General features: G+C 41.6%; 1 protein-coding gene across 1 annotated transcript; it reads right to left on the reverse strand.

The window, feature by feature from the left end:
• Positions 1-695: 695 nt before the first annotated feature.
• Positions 696-12,138, reverse strand: gmip (GEM interacting protein). The gene is made up of 19 exons (XM_068578351.1): positions 12,055-12,138; positions 11,811-11,850; positions 9,607-9,732; positions 8,126-8,190; positions 7,851-7,958; positions 7,654-7,734; positions 7,246-7,407; positions 6,967-7,104; positions 6,182-6,372; positions 5,796-5,887; positions 5,642-5,704; positions 5,441-5,530; positions 5,209-5,351; positions 4,920-5,096; positions 4,685-4,822; positions 4,366-4,565; positions 3,947-4,271; positions 3,098-3,200; positions 696-1,752 (listed from the first exon to the last, which is right to left on the reverse strand). Exons 1-19 carry the CDS (start codon positions 12,136-12,138, stop codon positions 1,124-1,126), a joined length of 2,955 nt encoding a protein of 984 aa, XP_068434452.1. The 3' UTR covers positions 696-1,123.
• Between the last annotated feature and the right edge of the window lie 2,370 nt (positions 12,139-14,508).

Consider the following 14,508-nt stretch of genomic DNA (forward strand, 5'->3'; position numbering starts at 1 on the left):
GATGCAGCCTATTGATAACTCAGACAAGGATGATCTTTTGCATTTGTGTTCAAGGTTAGACGGAGACTTTTAAAGGGCGCAGTTGATACAGAGTAAGACATTAATCTCTCCCTCTCCACATGGAAAACAGGAATATATTGTTGTGCAAACGTGTATATGCCCAAACCGCATGATTCTGGTGAAGTATTTTGGAAAGGACAAAGACAAATGAAGATGAGAACAGTAACAGTCAACCACAATTCCATCTAGACGTCAGAAAATGTTGCCTCACTTTATATGCCATTTTACTCAAAACTGAAACATATGGCCTATGGTTGAAAAAAAGCTGATTTAGAAAGAGGAAACGTGACATTAAAAATAAGCAGTTTATTGCCCTCTATTGTGTCTGGCAGGTTTTTCACCCACACTGGGAGGACACTGCCCCCCTGTGTCAAAACAGAAAAGGTGCATGAAACTAAGATGATATATTTGTGTTAATGTGTTCAGTGTGACTCTAACGAAGGCATATCTTATAGATGTAAACAAAACAAAAAAAGCACAACAAATATATGACTCATATAAATCATATATTAATATTATAATCTTCAAAATACAACACTTGATGGCATTTGTATTTCGCTGCATTTCATTACTGTTTGTTGAGGACAAAAACTCAAACTTAATACATGCGCTAGTTTCCATCACTTAACCTGCAACCTCAAACCACCTGGTTGTTACATTCAAATACAGAAGAGTTATTTAAAAAAGGATAAATAAGTGAACCTCTCTCTGGTCTGGATATTAGACAGCTGATCAACAAATCAAAAATCTTAAAGAGGATAATTAAGGCGGTGGCATCCAAGTAAGCATCAAGTCTGAACTTTTCAACTGTTCTCTTAAAAAGTGACTCAAATGAGAGTTTGAAGAATTTAATTTTAAATGATTTCCTCAGTCATTTTTTAAAGACAGTTACATTGTTGTGTATTGATACTTGTGCATGAAATATTACAGCATTTGAATAATAAAAAAAAACGGCATGAGTCTTGATAGTGGTTACACACAATAAAGGAGATATAGATTATTGTATATCTTCCAGCGCGTGTCAATGTATTTCAGTTGACTGTCTGTGGATTTCTATCTTTCCTCAGACAAACAGCTGATCGTCCTTCCCTGAGTGGCTGCGCCTCAGCTTCAGGCCAGACAGGATCTTCTGTGCTGGTGGGGTCAGGTTGGGCTCAAGAGGAAGTGACTTTGGGGCTTGCCACAGACTCTGTCCAGCAATCTCTCTGTTGGACAGAATTAAGCTCTGAGTAGCTTGACTCCCAGATGCCTCCTCCTGAGAAGACTCCTGTGTTTTACTGGATGATGTTGTAGTTACAACTGATGTAAATAGTGAGTCCAGTCCCAGCATGTACTGGACAACCTCCCGGGGACTCAGTGGGACGTCCACTGTATTCTCTGCACCACCGGTGGCCTGGTGGGGCTGGAGGGTGTTCTCAAAGTGGACGCCTAAGTTTTGGGATAGTCTCTGTGTCCCGGGCTCTGGAGAAGAGCTGCGGCTGCTGTCTGCACTCCCTGCACATCCTCTTGCTGGGGCAGCAGGCTGTCTGGCTGCACAACCTGCGGTGGGGAGTCGGATTCCTGGGTTATGATGTCGGTAATACTTCACAGGCTGTCTGGCGAAACGATGGTGTGGCTGGGTCCCCAAATGAGAGTCCGGTTCCCCCATCGGCTCAGCCTGAGGATTGCTCGATGCCCCTCTCAGAGCCAAGACTGAGGCAGAAGAGGGAGAGCAAGCATGCGATTTATAAAAGTTATACAAACACAGCTTATTGATTAAAAAAACCTTGACTTTTCCAGCATATTGTTTTCAGGCGGTTCAAACGCAGAAGCTTAACGTGGTAATATCTTGCAATATTTGGACTGAAAACATCAAGGGCAAGTTCCCCCTAAAATCCACAACTTATTTTTTATCCTCTTACCTGTCGTTGGAATTATCAAAGTAGATTTTTTTTTTTTTTAGAATTAGTTGCCTGGTTTTGGAAATATCTGCCTTCTCTTGAATATAATGGGACTATATCTCGAACATGTTCTTGCCTGACACCTATTATTATTATTATTATTATTATTTGCATTGCTATTACTATTGCCAATACCATTTTTCTACTATATCCACTGCTGCTGTTAGTTTTAGTTGTCGTAACTTTTTCATCCAGCCTATTTACTCTCATTTTATGAATAATTTCATATTCATTGAATGTGTTGTAACTCCTGCTCCTATAAGGGCCACAGAGGATGTTGTATGTACACAGATTGTAAAACCCTGTGTGGCAAATGTATGACTTGGAGCTGTACAAAATGAATTGATTTGAATTGAATATGAATGGCACTCGACTCATTGCACATAAAGCAGGAAAAAATATGTCTCTTTCCAGAAATCATGACCTGATAATTCACAGACATCCTAAGACCTGAGGCTGGTTCATTTAGGAAAAATGGTTGAATGTCATAATTTCTAAGTTCAAAACTAATTCTACTGGTCTGCATTGGAGGTTGATATAAAGTATGTATTCGATTGTGAATAGAAGCTTTAAAGCTGCTTGGTTTTGTGGCCACAAAGAAGAAAGCACCAAAGAGTGACAGTAAGAGCGAAGCAAGCGAAGAAGTGAGAAAACCTCAGACTCAACGAGGTAATCTGACTCCCCCAGTTTTACAGACGACTACGTCAGTGAAAAAAATAGAAAGAAGTTGTATTTCTCTGAATAACTTGAAGAAACATATAAAGTGAGAAAAAAAACCCCGAACAACACGCCCTTGAGTCACCCTGCACCCACTTTATCTGCTGCTCAGGAAGCTGCTGAGTCACCATAAGCTAGAACAAATCCCCTGTCTGTGAGAAATAAAGTAAACAACCAGATCTCCAGAAGGATTAATTAAAACATGTCCTCAAGCAGCAAACATACAAGACGACATTCTGATCTATAACTTATTACAGAAACAACTAAAAAGCCCAACATCTACAAACTACATAACTCCAACACTATGAATTAAATGATATCATTATCTTGTTCACCTGTTTTTGTCAGGCATAGCTGCTCTATTACTACGTCCCGCCTACCTGCTCTCTCATTGGCTTCAGGGCTGAGCTGGTCCACCGCCTCATTGGATGAAGACTTGTCAGATATATAACCCTCGCTTGACTCTCTCGTGATTGTTCGACTCTGTTGGAATAACACAAGTTGAGTGGTGGATTTCTGCAAGTGTTTACAGACCACGTCTAAACTTAAAATACTGCAGCATTACAGGATGTAAAAATTAATCTTCCTGACGAGATGATTCAGCCCCTTTCATATCAGCTATTTTTCACATTTTTAAGTCACCTGGAGTTCAGATAATGTTATGTTTGTGTTTCTAATGTCTGTTTACCACTTGGTAGATGTCCACAGTGGGATAAACTATTTTCTGTTTCTTAGCATTAGAAGTGAAATGTCCACATAGTATAGCTTGGCAGAAGGCTATGCAGGAGACCACAGAGCAGGAGAAAGGCAGTACTAGCAGCAGTACCACCAGCAGCAGTACCAGCAGTACCAGTAGCAGCAGTACCAGCAGTACCAGTACCAGCAGTACCAGCGGCAGTCACCAGCAGCAGTACCACCCATACCACCCATACCACCAGCCGCAGTAGCAGCAGCAGCAGTAGCGTGCTAATCCAAACAGAATGAACATGAGATTAAGGTGCCAGGTGCTAAGGTGTAAATTAAGTAAATTAATCAGGAAAAGTAGCTCAGGCACAAACTCACTCTAACCTATGTGAATGCCGAGCGACTGTTTCTGATCCTTTATAAATCGTAGTAGCAGTTAAAAGATGTTTTACTTTTGAGGCCAATAAAAATCCTACACACTCAAATACAGCAGCAAACACTAAAGTATGTGCTTGAGCTGAATGCTTTGTCATTGCTGTACTTACTTCTAGCGAGTGTGGCCGCTCTCTGGAAGAGGTTTCATGTTCCGAGCTGGTGTAAACTTCTCCATCGAGGGCACAGGAAGCTCTGGGAGGGGTGGCTGGAAGAGGTGCAGTGGGGGCCGGGGGAGGAGGCGTACTGGGTCTCCGATTAACGCCAAAAACCTTGTCATGGTGTTTGATGAGGAACTCAACAAGTACAGCCTGATAACTAGTTTCCAGCAGGGCAATCATTGGCATGTCTGTAGACACCAGAGGGCGCAATAGTGTCGGCCCAAACACAATACCCAAATTGCTCGGTGACATCTTGTTCTCAGAGTTCTCTGAAACTCTGTAGCGAGAGAGAAAAGACACATTAACATTATGAGTCACGTTAATTCTCGATGAATGTACTGGGAGCGTCTGTAACGCTGCTGCATGCTCACATTTGCAGGTGAGACATCATGTGCTGCAGGGTGCTGTAGCAATGTGGAGGGAGTTTCTGTAGTAGCTTTTGCAGGCTGAGCATGATGTCCATTGTCTCATTAGTGTTTGGTGTCGGCTCCTTTTCATTCAGCTGCTGGATGGTCTTTCCCACCGTGATGAAATGATTGTACAGGTCAAAGGTGAGTAAGGGCTCTGGGAGCTGGAAGAGAGTGAGGAATAGAAAGGTTACTCACTGAGATTGCAGAGAAAAGCTATGACACAATCTCTTATAATCAGCCTCATTCAGAGGAGGAGTTCGCTTGGCAATGACTCCTGTACCTCCTTGAAGAAGTGCTTAAGGGTCGAGGTGATGTCATGCGGGGACAGGTCTGAGAGGTCCACCTGCTCCTTTTGTATCTCAAAGGCCTGACAGAGCTTCAGGATGCGGGGCTTGGACCCACTTACACGATACACCCCCTCAAAAAAAAAGCAGAAGAAGAAATTGTTATAAAACCACACCTAACACTAAATTGTCCTTTTTCTACATTGCGGGCATGGTGATGGTAAATAATACCTGGACCGAGAGAGCTCGGCTCTCAATCTCAGACGTGCAGAGCAGCACCACAAAGGGCACATCGTCTGGCTTGTCACGAGACAGCAGAGAGAGGTCTACTCCGAACACAGTCCCCTTCCGGTGCTCGCACTCCAGCTGACACACCTCCATGCACTTCCTGTGCAAAGCCAGCCCACACTTAAGGTGGGACAGGAACAGGACAGAGGACATTAACAATCTTGCTCAGAACCATTTACGTTCTGCAGTTCTTCTAAAAATGCCGTCGCTGTAAATATCTCCTATTTCGTACCTCCTCACATTCAACCCCACTGACAACAATGTAGTTTTCACACTGCTTGCATTTGACCATCTTGCTCTTCATCTTCCTGAGTCTGTGTGTAAGCGCCGCTCGGGAAAGCGTGCGCACTTTGACCGGCTGACCATCAAGGTATTCTGTAGGTGAAGGGAGAGGATAGAAGGATGTAGTTTATTTCCCATGTCCTGGCTTGGGGTTATAGAGGTGTAAAAAGAGAATAACAAACCTGATTCTGACGCCACATCCCGTTCGTCCATGTCGTCTGATGACATTGTCAAAGTGGATGCGGTTTTCGGCAGCCTCCTATTAGTGTGAGCTTCAATTATGCATTCCCAAAGAACAGAGACACAGTAGAGAGGAAAGGAAACATGTTTATAATTTGAAATGTTTTCATATGCAGGTGAAAGTAATGCAGGGTTGTGCTTACCGGGGCTGGACAGAGATTCCAAACTGCCTCCAAAACTCTCAATATCACTGCACCCTGTTCTTCCTTAGGTGCACCAAAAGACAAAAGAAAACCAAAAAACGTAATTAAAGTGCATTGTTTATGTAATCATGGTTTAATCATGACGAGTCCTTACTGCCATCGCTGTGTCGTCTGGAAGGGCTATCATCTGTGAGAGGTGAGGAGTCCTGCATAGAGCTGAGAGGGTAGCTGGTTTTTCGCTTGTTCCTTACAAATAAAAATAATTGTGACAATCAATGAATCTAGTGCAGAAAGCACAAGTGCGTGGATGTGAAGCTATTTTTTTCTACTTTTATCCCACTTGAAATTCATGAACTATTTAATTAAGAATTGCACACACAGAAACATCTACAGTGTCCACAGTTTTTCTTCCTTCAACATTTTTTTTATAAATAATGACCTTCTTGTTTAATTTCACGCCTTAAACACATGCGTTATGCTTCTATTAAAAAGCTTCATATACAATAACAGCAGAGACGGTCACAAGTAAGTTTGGCATACCCTTTGCCCTGAGGAGCATACTCCTGGAAGGTAAAGACTTGGAGTGGTTGTTCGGGTCGACGCTTGCTGAGGACGTAGAGCATGTACGGCTCGCCAGGCTCCAGGGATCTGCATGTCAACTCCAGGTTGTGATAGCCGAGCGGGACGGGCTCGGTCTGCTGCCGCTGGTAGTAAAACATGTTGACTGTGGCCTGATGCAGAGAGGAGACAACATAATGTATCAACAAACAGCTGCACAAGTGTAATAAATAATGTCAGAGTGCTGCTTTGCGTATCGATCTTTATTATGCGAGAAGTGTTAACCTCAACACAAAAGAGAAAGGCTGTTTTTTTTATTAATACATGGCTGATGTGTAGAAATTCTACAAGAGTAATTCCTTTGTTTCGTTTCCATTATAGAGAAGTGCCAAACAATAAAGCACTGCTTGAGTAGATTAATTCAAACAAATTAATGCATAAATTGATGCAGAAGTCGGGGTGGAGACATGGTTTACTTTCATCCAATAACAAATATGCAAATATGTGTCATTTTAGACCACTTTTCTTCCAAAACAAGTATTTAGATTTTAGAGTTAATGCCGCTATAAATGTTCACAGTGTCCCAAGTGTATTACTGTTTACTTTGTGACTCAAATAAATGCATGCCATTATGACTACATGTTTTATATTTGCACCATAACCACATTTAACAATATATATACTTAGAAACTTCTGCAGTCACTACCCAATCTTGAAAACAAGCTGACAGGAAGACAGCTGCTTAGTTTCCTCAATTTTATACCAACCTCCTTGAGCACAGTGTCTCCTTGACAGATGAGCTTTCGAATGTGGGAAATAATTCTCTCTTTGACCTTTACTAACTCATCCTGGCGGATCTTAGCGTCAGTCACACACTGTCTGTACAGAAGCTCTGTCTCCATCACCTGGACGAGACAGAGAGAAGACCTGTGTTGTAAACGTCATGAACACACTGAGCAAAATTATAATGTTCAGTATTATTTCTGTGGTAAACAAACTACATGTCTGCATATTATATTAATGTGGTACATTGAGGAGACATTCACCTTAGTCTGGGCTTCATCCTTGGACTTCCGTCTCTTATCCAGTGTTTTGATTCCAGCTGTGTCGTCTACAGCTTTAGCAGAAACTGCTTTAGCCTTTTCCAGCTCATCACAGCGCTGGAAGTACTGCTGACGAGCCTTTTTAAAAGCCGTCACTGCTTCGTTCTGAAAACAGGGAGGGAGACGCACAGAGGGAAAATGTGTGAGTTAGTGCAGTCTAATATCTTTTCAGCAGAAATCCACGAGGTCACAATAGACTGATACGTTTCTCACAGAGAGAAATATGTTTGCTTTAGGTCTTTGTTCAGGCATCCAGGCTGTTGGAATATCTTAAAGTTGAGTAAATTCGTTTTGACAGTGTAATAAACTGAGCACAACTTCAGACAGAAACAAGATTCCTAATTCACTTACCATCCTCCTTTGTTCTCTTGCCCACTGCTCCTTAAACTCTCTGCGCCACTTGTCGATCTCATTCTTCTTGGCAGCCAAGGCCTTTGGGATAGAGATACTGAATTAAACACAAAGTCATAGCTTCATACCCGCCTCGAAAAGAACGAGAGAATTGACTCAAACTCAAACTTTTTGTACGTGTGTGTGGACTTCCATACTTGGTAACAGCGGCTTTGTAGCAGTTCTGACGTCTTTCTAGAAGTGAGACTGTTCTTGATGTCTTGCTCGAGCGCCATTGTGTAGATGTACTGAAGGGGCATCATCTCCTTCAAAGCCAAGGACAACTTTAGACAGATTTCCTATAGTAAATATAGCTAAGAGAGTTAAAATGTTACAAACACAACTCTATTGTAGGAATACATGTCAGTAGTAAGACATTGTGATCTTCACTAAAGCATTTTCTCTGGTACACATTCAGTACACACAGCTGTACCTGCTGCCCCACATTGACTTTTGCTCCTTCAGCTGTCTTGATAACATTTTTGGCAAACTCTTGTTCTGTCAACAACAAAAACGTTTTTTATCAGCTTACATTACTCACAAGATACAATATATCAAGACAAGACAAGTAAAATTGGAGAGCGGCTCAACAAAAGTTGATTGATTACTGCTATTAGTGTGTGGCATCGATATGATTTTGGACCAGCTCAGTGATACAACTCCGCGTGTCCCTTCAGAAAGCCCATCAAACCTCATGAGCTGGTCGTCTAGTTTGACCTCATCAGTGGATCTGATTTGCTAAATAACAGCTTTGGTCTCTTTTGACACAAGCAAAAGGAAATGTACGCATAGCTATTTGTTTTAACGTTTACGTCTGGATGTGTGAAATGATCTGTTGATAACCTTCAGTGTGCTGAAACCTTACATGTCATAACCTGATTCTAGCAGATCTCTGATAACGGTTCTTGATCTGGCTGCTCTGTTTTAAAATGGACACCATACTGTTGCTATTTGGGATCTCACAGTGTTGCTCTAATATGTGTAATCCACAGTACTTTGGGCTGAGCTCCTCCCAGCGTTGCTCATCTGTTGCTATTGCCTAACAAGGTGCTCACACAGCTAAACAAGACTCCTGTTTTGTTTGATGCCAATCGACATGCTAAGCATCTCAGCATGGACACCGGGCACCTGTGCAGGCTGATACGAGGATAATCAGTGTCTATGGACTCCAAATACACCCAGTCTCCTTTATTAACCTTCTCTGCCCTTTTAATCTGCCCTCTAATCCTTTCTCTCTCTCTCTCTCTCCCTCTCTCTCTCTCTGTGTACTGCATGTCGTTCACCGAGGTTACTGCAGCACCCGTAGACGCCCTCACAGAGGGAAATAATACAGACAGACCACGATATTGCAGGTTAGAAGATGGTGTTTTACCACACAAATCAACCCTCTGACAAGAATAAAGCATTCGCTCTTTTTTGATAGATAATACTATGAAGCAAGGCTCTGCTTTCCTGAGGCCTGCTGACGACCGTCGTAATGTTTATATATATCAGACCTTTTCGAGGAATACGTGGGTGTCTTGAGGTCATGCTGCTGGTGCTAATTATAGTTCCAAATTAAACCAATACACAACAGCTCTTCGTCTACAATAAATCAATATTAAAAAGTAGCAGGTACTCATACAAAAGGATAAAAAGCCAGCACTTAAAACAAATAAATACCTGCTGATACTTTCTATAACAAGTGACATCATAATGCATAAAAGGATTTCCATGCACTGGATTCTCTGTTGTACAGGCAGTATGTATATGCATGTTGTACCCACTATATCCCATTTGTTTTTGTGTGTGTTTGTATTCAAATGCATGAACATGATAGACACAGGTGCTTTGATAGAGTTAGCACAGACATGTTATCACAATCATTTGAATGTCACGCTACTGTTTTCTTTTCTCAGCAGCATGTGCACTTACCCAAGCTGATTCTCTTCTCCATCCAGGCCAGGAGGTCTTTGGCGTAGCGGCACCACATCTTAGTGTACTGCAGCGCCGTCTCCACGCCATCATCGCACCGACAAAGGGCCAGGTCTGCTTCCTGGGCTGTGAGGGAGTACATCAGCATCACTTCGAGCTCCGCACACTTGGAGCTGGACCCAGGGATCACACAGTGTCCATTGGGTTACACCCCGCCGCTTGTCACTCTTGAGGACAGCCCATAGCCTCAAAGAAACACCTGTATACTCTAGAGTAACTCCTCAGACTCTTGGACTTTCTCAGACCATCAAAAGATTAATAAAAAAAGCAAAATGTCCCTTAAAAAAAGGTCTACAAACCTTAAACAGGAAACATTGACTGCTTATGGCAGATCATTTAGCTGCATCATCAGAATACAGGTCCTGTGGTTTCCAATAGGTTTCAGCACATTCAACGTATCTCTTGCATGAAAGCACAATGGATGTCTACTGTTGTTTGTTGGCAAAAAACGTGTTAATCGAGCTGAAGTAGACAGATGACCTGAGAGAGGAAGGTTTCTATTAACCCAAGACAAACAGCTTTAGCTAAATAACTTCCCTCCTCTGCTCTCTTCCGCTCTGCCAGGCCCCTCCCTCTCACACCTGTTCACTTCTAGTTAACTACGAAGAGACAAGCCGAGTCACCAACACCACTCATTACCAGTCCACAGTATCGCTGTCATGTCAAAGGTCTACTGTGGTCAGGCCGGCAGGGCGTTGATATGACAACCACTGTGGTTCTTCCTCCCCGCTGCACACGACACACGATGTAAGCGTGACAATCACATGGCCTCTCGGCCCAAACCACTCTCTCTTTTCCTTTTTCTCTCCGTGTTTCCAAAAAAATCAGTTAGAAAAGATCTTGATTTTCTCCTGCAGCCAAAGGTTCGAGCAACAGATGCACTCCAGGAACTTCTTCGGAGGGTCCATGTTGCTGTTCAAAGTATTCAGCTGTGTTTTTTAACAGAGCAGGCATGCATTGCCAGAAATAATGCAACAACTTCTCTTTCAAGTTCCTCACTCAGTCAGGCAGCGTTTATTCTGGTCTGTTCTTTTGCACTGATGCCAAAATGCAAAAAAATACTCCAAGCAGGGTGATCTTTTCTTCCCTATATTCAAGCAACATTTACAAGAAAGAACCAGTAATTCCAGAAGAAAGATGGATTCGCAGATTGGCAGATTGTGCGCAAAGGTTGACCTCTCATAGCCTTTCCTCTCTTTGGGCTTTCAGAAATCGGTCTTCAAGCAGATTCTTTGCTGCTCCATGGCTGTGGACTCCTGCATTTGGATTGGGGATTATCCTTGTCAGGTCCAGGTTTCAGAGTGACAGGCTTTAGAGGAGCATCGAGTGAGGTTTACCTCCTGGTGTGTGACCGAGCGGGGTGTGGGTCATTTGTTCCCAACCAATGGAAACAAATGAAACCAAATTGCTAAAGAGCATGTTCCAGTAATTTACTTAGTGAGCATTGATCATCATTTGATTTAATTATATGTAATGTACCCATACACAAATTATCTGTTATTATTGCAGATTGATAGCAGGAATTACATTTAACAGGATAATGCATCAGTGACTGCATTCAACAGGGTTAGACAGGGTTAGACAGGTAAGTAAAAAATGTTTCTACTTTTTTATGTCCACTGTGCTTTAAACACCGTCTGTCTCTATAATTCCTAATCTCTTACTTTGTGCTGTGGCGTGTAGTTGGAGTCAAACTAAGGTTGGAGGACTTGGCACTAACAGTCTCATCCTTTTTTCCCCCTGTTTTAAGAGTAATAGGCTGCTAAACTCAGACCATCTCCTTCTCTAGGTAGACCCCTCTGTCTTCTGCTTGTTGAGGTAAAAACTGAGAGCAGCTGTCTCCCGCTTTAATCCCGTCCCTTTATCCTAATCTTGTTACAGCAGAGCAATTACATCTCATCGCTAATTTCGCTAAAGTAAAGATTGATGATAATATTCTATTAAATGTCAGAACAGACCTCATCACTCATGATCTGTTGTTGAGATAAGCTGATAATCAAACCAGGGACCTTAACCCCAACAATAACTCTCTATTTCACAGACTGATAACATTCAGTGTCAAAAGTGATTCCAAGTGTGCAGTGTTTCAGTTTATCTCAACTCCACACTGTCTTCGTTCCTTCTACTGATCACACACATCATACCTGGTTGGTTTCCATCCACGTTGTTGGCCTCAGCACAGTTCTGTTGACCAAAAGTATTTTCACAAAGACTTTTACTCTTGTAAGGCATCACTGATCCTGCTCCAGATACATCTGCAGTATTCTGTAAGTGGTTACTTAAAACAATTAACACTGTTCTGGTGTCAGTAAAATCAGTAATTTCAACAAGAAAAACAATCCCAGACATTAGTATTTTTTGTATTGATTTTGAGTATTGATTCCTTACAGACACTTCCTGTTGCTCTGTGAGATCTCCGCTTCCTGTGGAGATGGACTCTATGATGGACAGTGAGTCAATGTCTGCGAGCATATCCTCCCCTGAACTGAATATAAAAACAATGTATTGTGAGAGAAACATACACAAATAGCCATACCCAAACAGGCTCAGGGTTTGTTGAGGAACATACTACGTATAACACTTACTGCCAGACAGATGTAGGAGACACATCTTATGCCTTATGTACATTTTAAGGAGATTTATTAATACACTTTTGCCAATTTAATGTAATAGTCAATGCCATTTCACAACAATGGTGATGAGATTTGGGCGGATGTGCTACAAAAGGAGTCCTCTTTAGCGGTTGACACAAAACTGCATTTAGAGCATGGCATGACAAAGAATGCGTTGCCAGTGCACGCAATAATAACTGTGGCTTTGAATTGACAAATGGATCTGAACAGTTTCATCCTGTATGGTTTCATACAGCAGCTACGGATGACGTCTCACTAACCGCTGTGTTTTGTTCCGTCGCAGCATAAGGATCAAACCCAACAAGCTGCAGCAAGACAAGACAAACACTTGGCAGCACTGTTTCATTTGTATATGTATAATACTTACGTAGAAATTAAAGATAAATCAAGATTATCAAAGTCTCTGAAGATTTCACTGTATCGCTTGGTTTCAGATTTATGATGCACTTTCTTCACATCTGGAATGAGAAATTGGAAACTCTGGGATGAAGTAATAACATGGTTTGTGTCATACATAACACCATTGTGGACGTGAGATCCTGAAATGTGATATTCACCATCAAACACAGGCTACACAGACCCTCAGACACTATCTCTAACACAACTAACAAATAGGATTATTCTATAAACAGAAGTGTGAGAATTGTAAGGCCAAACAAGAGCCTTTAAACGCTTGTATGAAGAAATAAAAACAGCATTAAGTTCTGCATATGCAAAAAGACTGCAGATAACTAAATTATGTTTTCTTTCTTTTACAATGCCCTGAAACAAAAAGAATTGGAATGAAAAATAAGACAAGCGCTGACCTTCTTTCTCGTGGTCCTTTGACATGTTGGGGATGTGGCTATTGAGGTGTGTATTGTTTTTTCTCTGCACTACAATAAACAACTTCATGCTCAACATAAAGCATCAGCTAAATGTCTCATGTGCAACATAACAATATACTTTGAGAGAAAAACATGAGAAAACATGCATTAAGATTGCGCAAAAAGAAGAAGTAAGGTAATTAGACTTCGTTCCTCTCCTCAAGTTTTATCAAAGAGCGTTTCCTTTACATTTCTGCGAAAAACAGTTCTCGGACTGAATGTGGACTAAAATATAATGCGGAACAACATGGTGTGTTTTGATAATGAAGCTTCAACCTTTTGGACTCCCACTATGTAACTGACGTTCTGACAAGGATTTACACCAAAAGAGAAAAAGCGGTCTTGCTCTTTCAGACACGTCTCCATTTTGGTAACCACATCCTGCTTGCAATTTGTGTCACGTCCCATAATGAACATACAGTCCTTGTTTTCACACTAGCAATGTTTCAGTATTAAAGTGAGTAAAAATATTTTCAATCAGAGATAAGCTCTTGAATGTTTTTGTTCGCTGCAATGTATGTTTTACATTTATGAATTAAAGATGCATTGTGAAAAGTTCCAGATGTTTCTAGGATCTAACAAGCATTATGCAAAACTTTCCACTTAGATGTGGAGTTTCAACACCCGTCACTCCAGCTTCACTGGGGATCTGAAGTTGTTCTATTCTGGGCTTTTTGCAAAGATTAAAGACAGCTGTATCTTGTTAAATACAAATACAGAAGTCACACAAAAAAGACAGAACAAGAAATGTGTCAAAACTGTGACAGAGTTCAGGAAGTTTACCAGCACTCCTTTGACGAGGAGGATGCTCCACAGAATTAACAAAAGCATATCCAGCACATTGTTCATACACCCACGTGCAATACGTCTGTCATAAAGGCAGCATAACAGCAATGTCAGCAAATTTTACGTCAGCATGCAGCAAGAGAATATTCATCTTTTTTTTTTTTAAAACAACAATACTAGCAAGTTAAGAATCTAAAAAGGTTTTAAGGTACACAGCATGATGAAGTGTGTACAAATTGAAAGACGACTCTTCCTCAACAAACAAAAAAATCACATTCTTTGTATTCACCTGTGACTTGAGAGAAATCCTTATTTTCCACTTGATCTTCCATTTCTACACTATTACCACAGGAGCTGGACTCTACCAACACCACTCACACATCACCTGCCCTTAAGGTTCAGTTGAGGGGGGTGGAAATCTGCACTGTAAAGTATACACACACTGTCACCCAAATCATAAGAGTGCAGCTCTCAGCTTTCTGCCGTTTGTAGAGTGGAGGTTGGCCAATCTTTTCACCACGATGGGAAGAGGAAGTGTGTCTTGCTGTCACTCTAGG

Source organism: Clinocottus analis, unplaced genomic scaffold, assembly GCF_023055335.1.
Source record: "Clinocottus analis isolate CAN_PGR_092001 unplaced genomic scaffold, fCliAna1.0.p SCAF_16, whole genome shotgun sequence".
Taxonomy (NCBI): Eukaryota; Metazoa; Chordata; class Actinopteri; order Perciformes; family Cottidae; genus Clinocottus; species Clinocottus analis.

Excerpts from the sequence above, each read along its gene's own strand:
- gmip (XM_068578351.1), bottom strand. The coding sequence starts at position 12,138 with ATGCTCGCAGACATTGACTCACTGTCCATCATAGAGTCCATCTCCACA. Across the intron at positions 7,735-7,850 it reads TACAAAGCCGCTGTTACCAA|GCCTTGGCTGCCAAGAAGAA; the intron begins GTATGGAAGTCC and ends TCTATCCCAAAG. Across the intron at positions 3,201-3,946 it reads AGCGGCCACACTCGCTAGAA|AGTCGAACAATCACGAGAGA; the intron begins GTAAGTACAGCA and ends TTATTCCAACAG.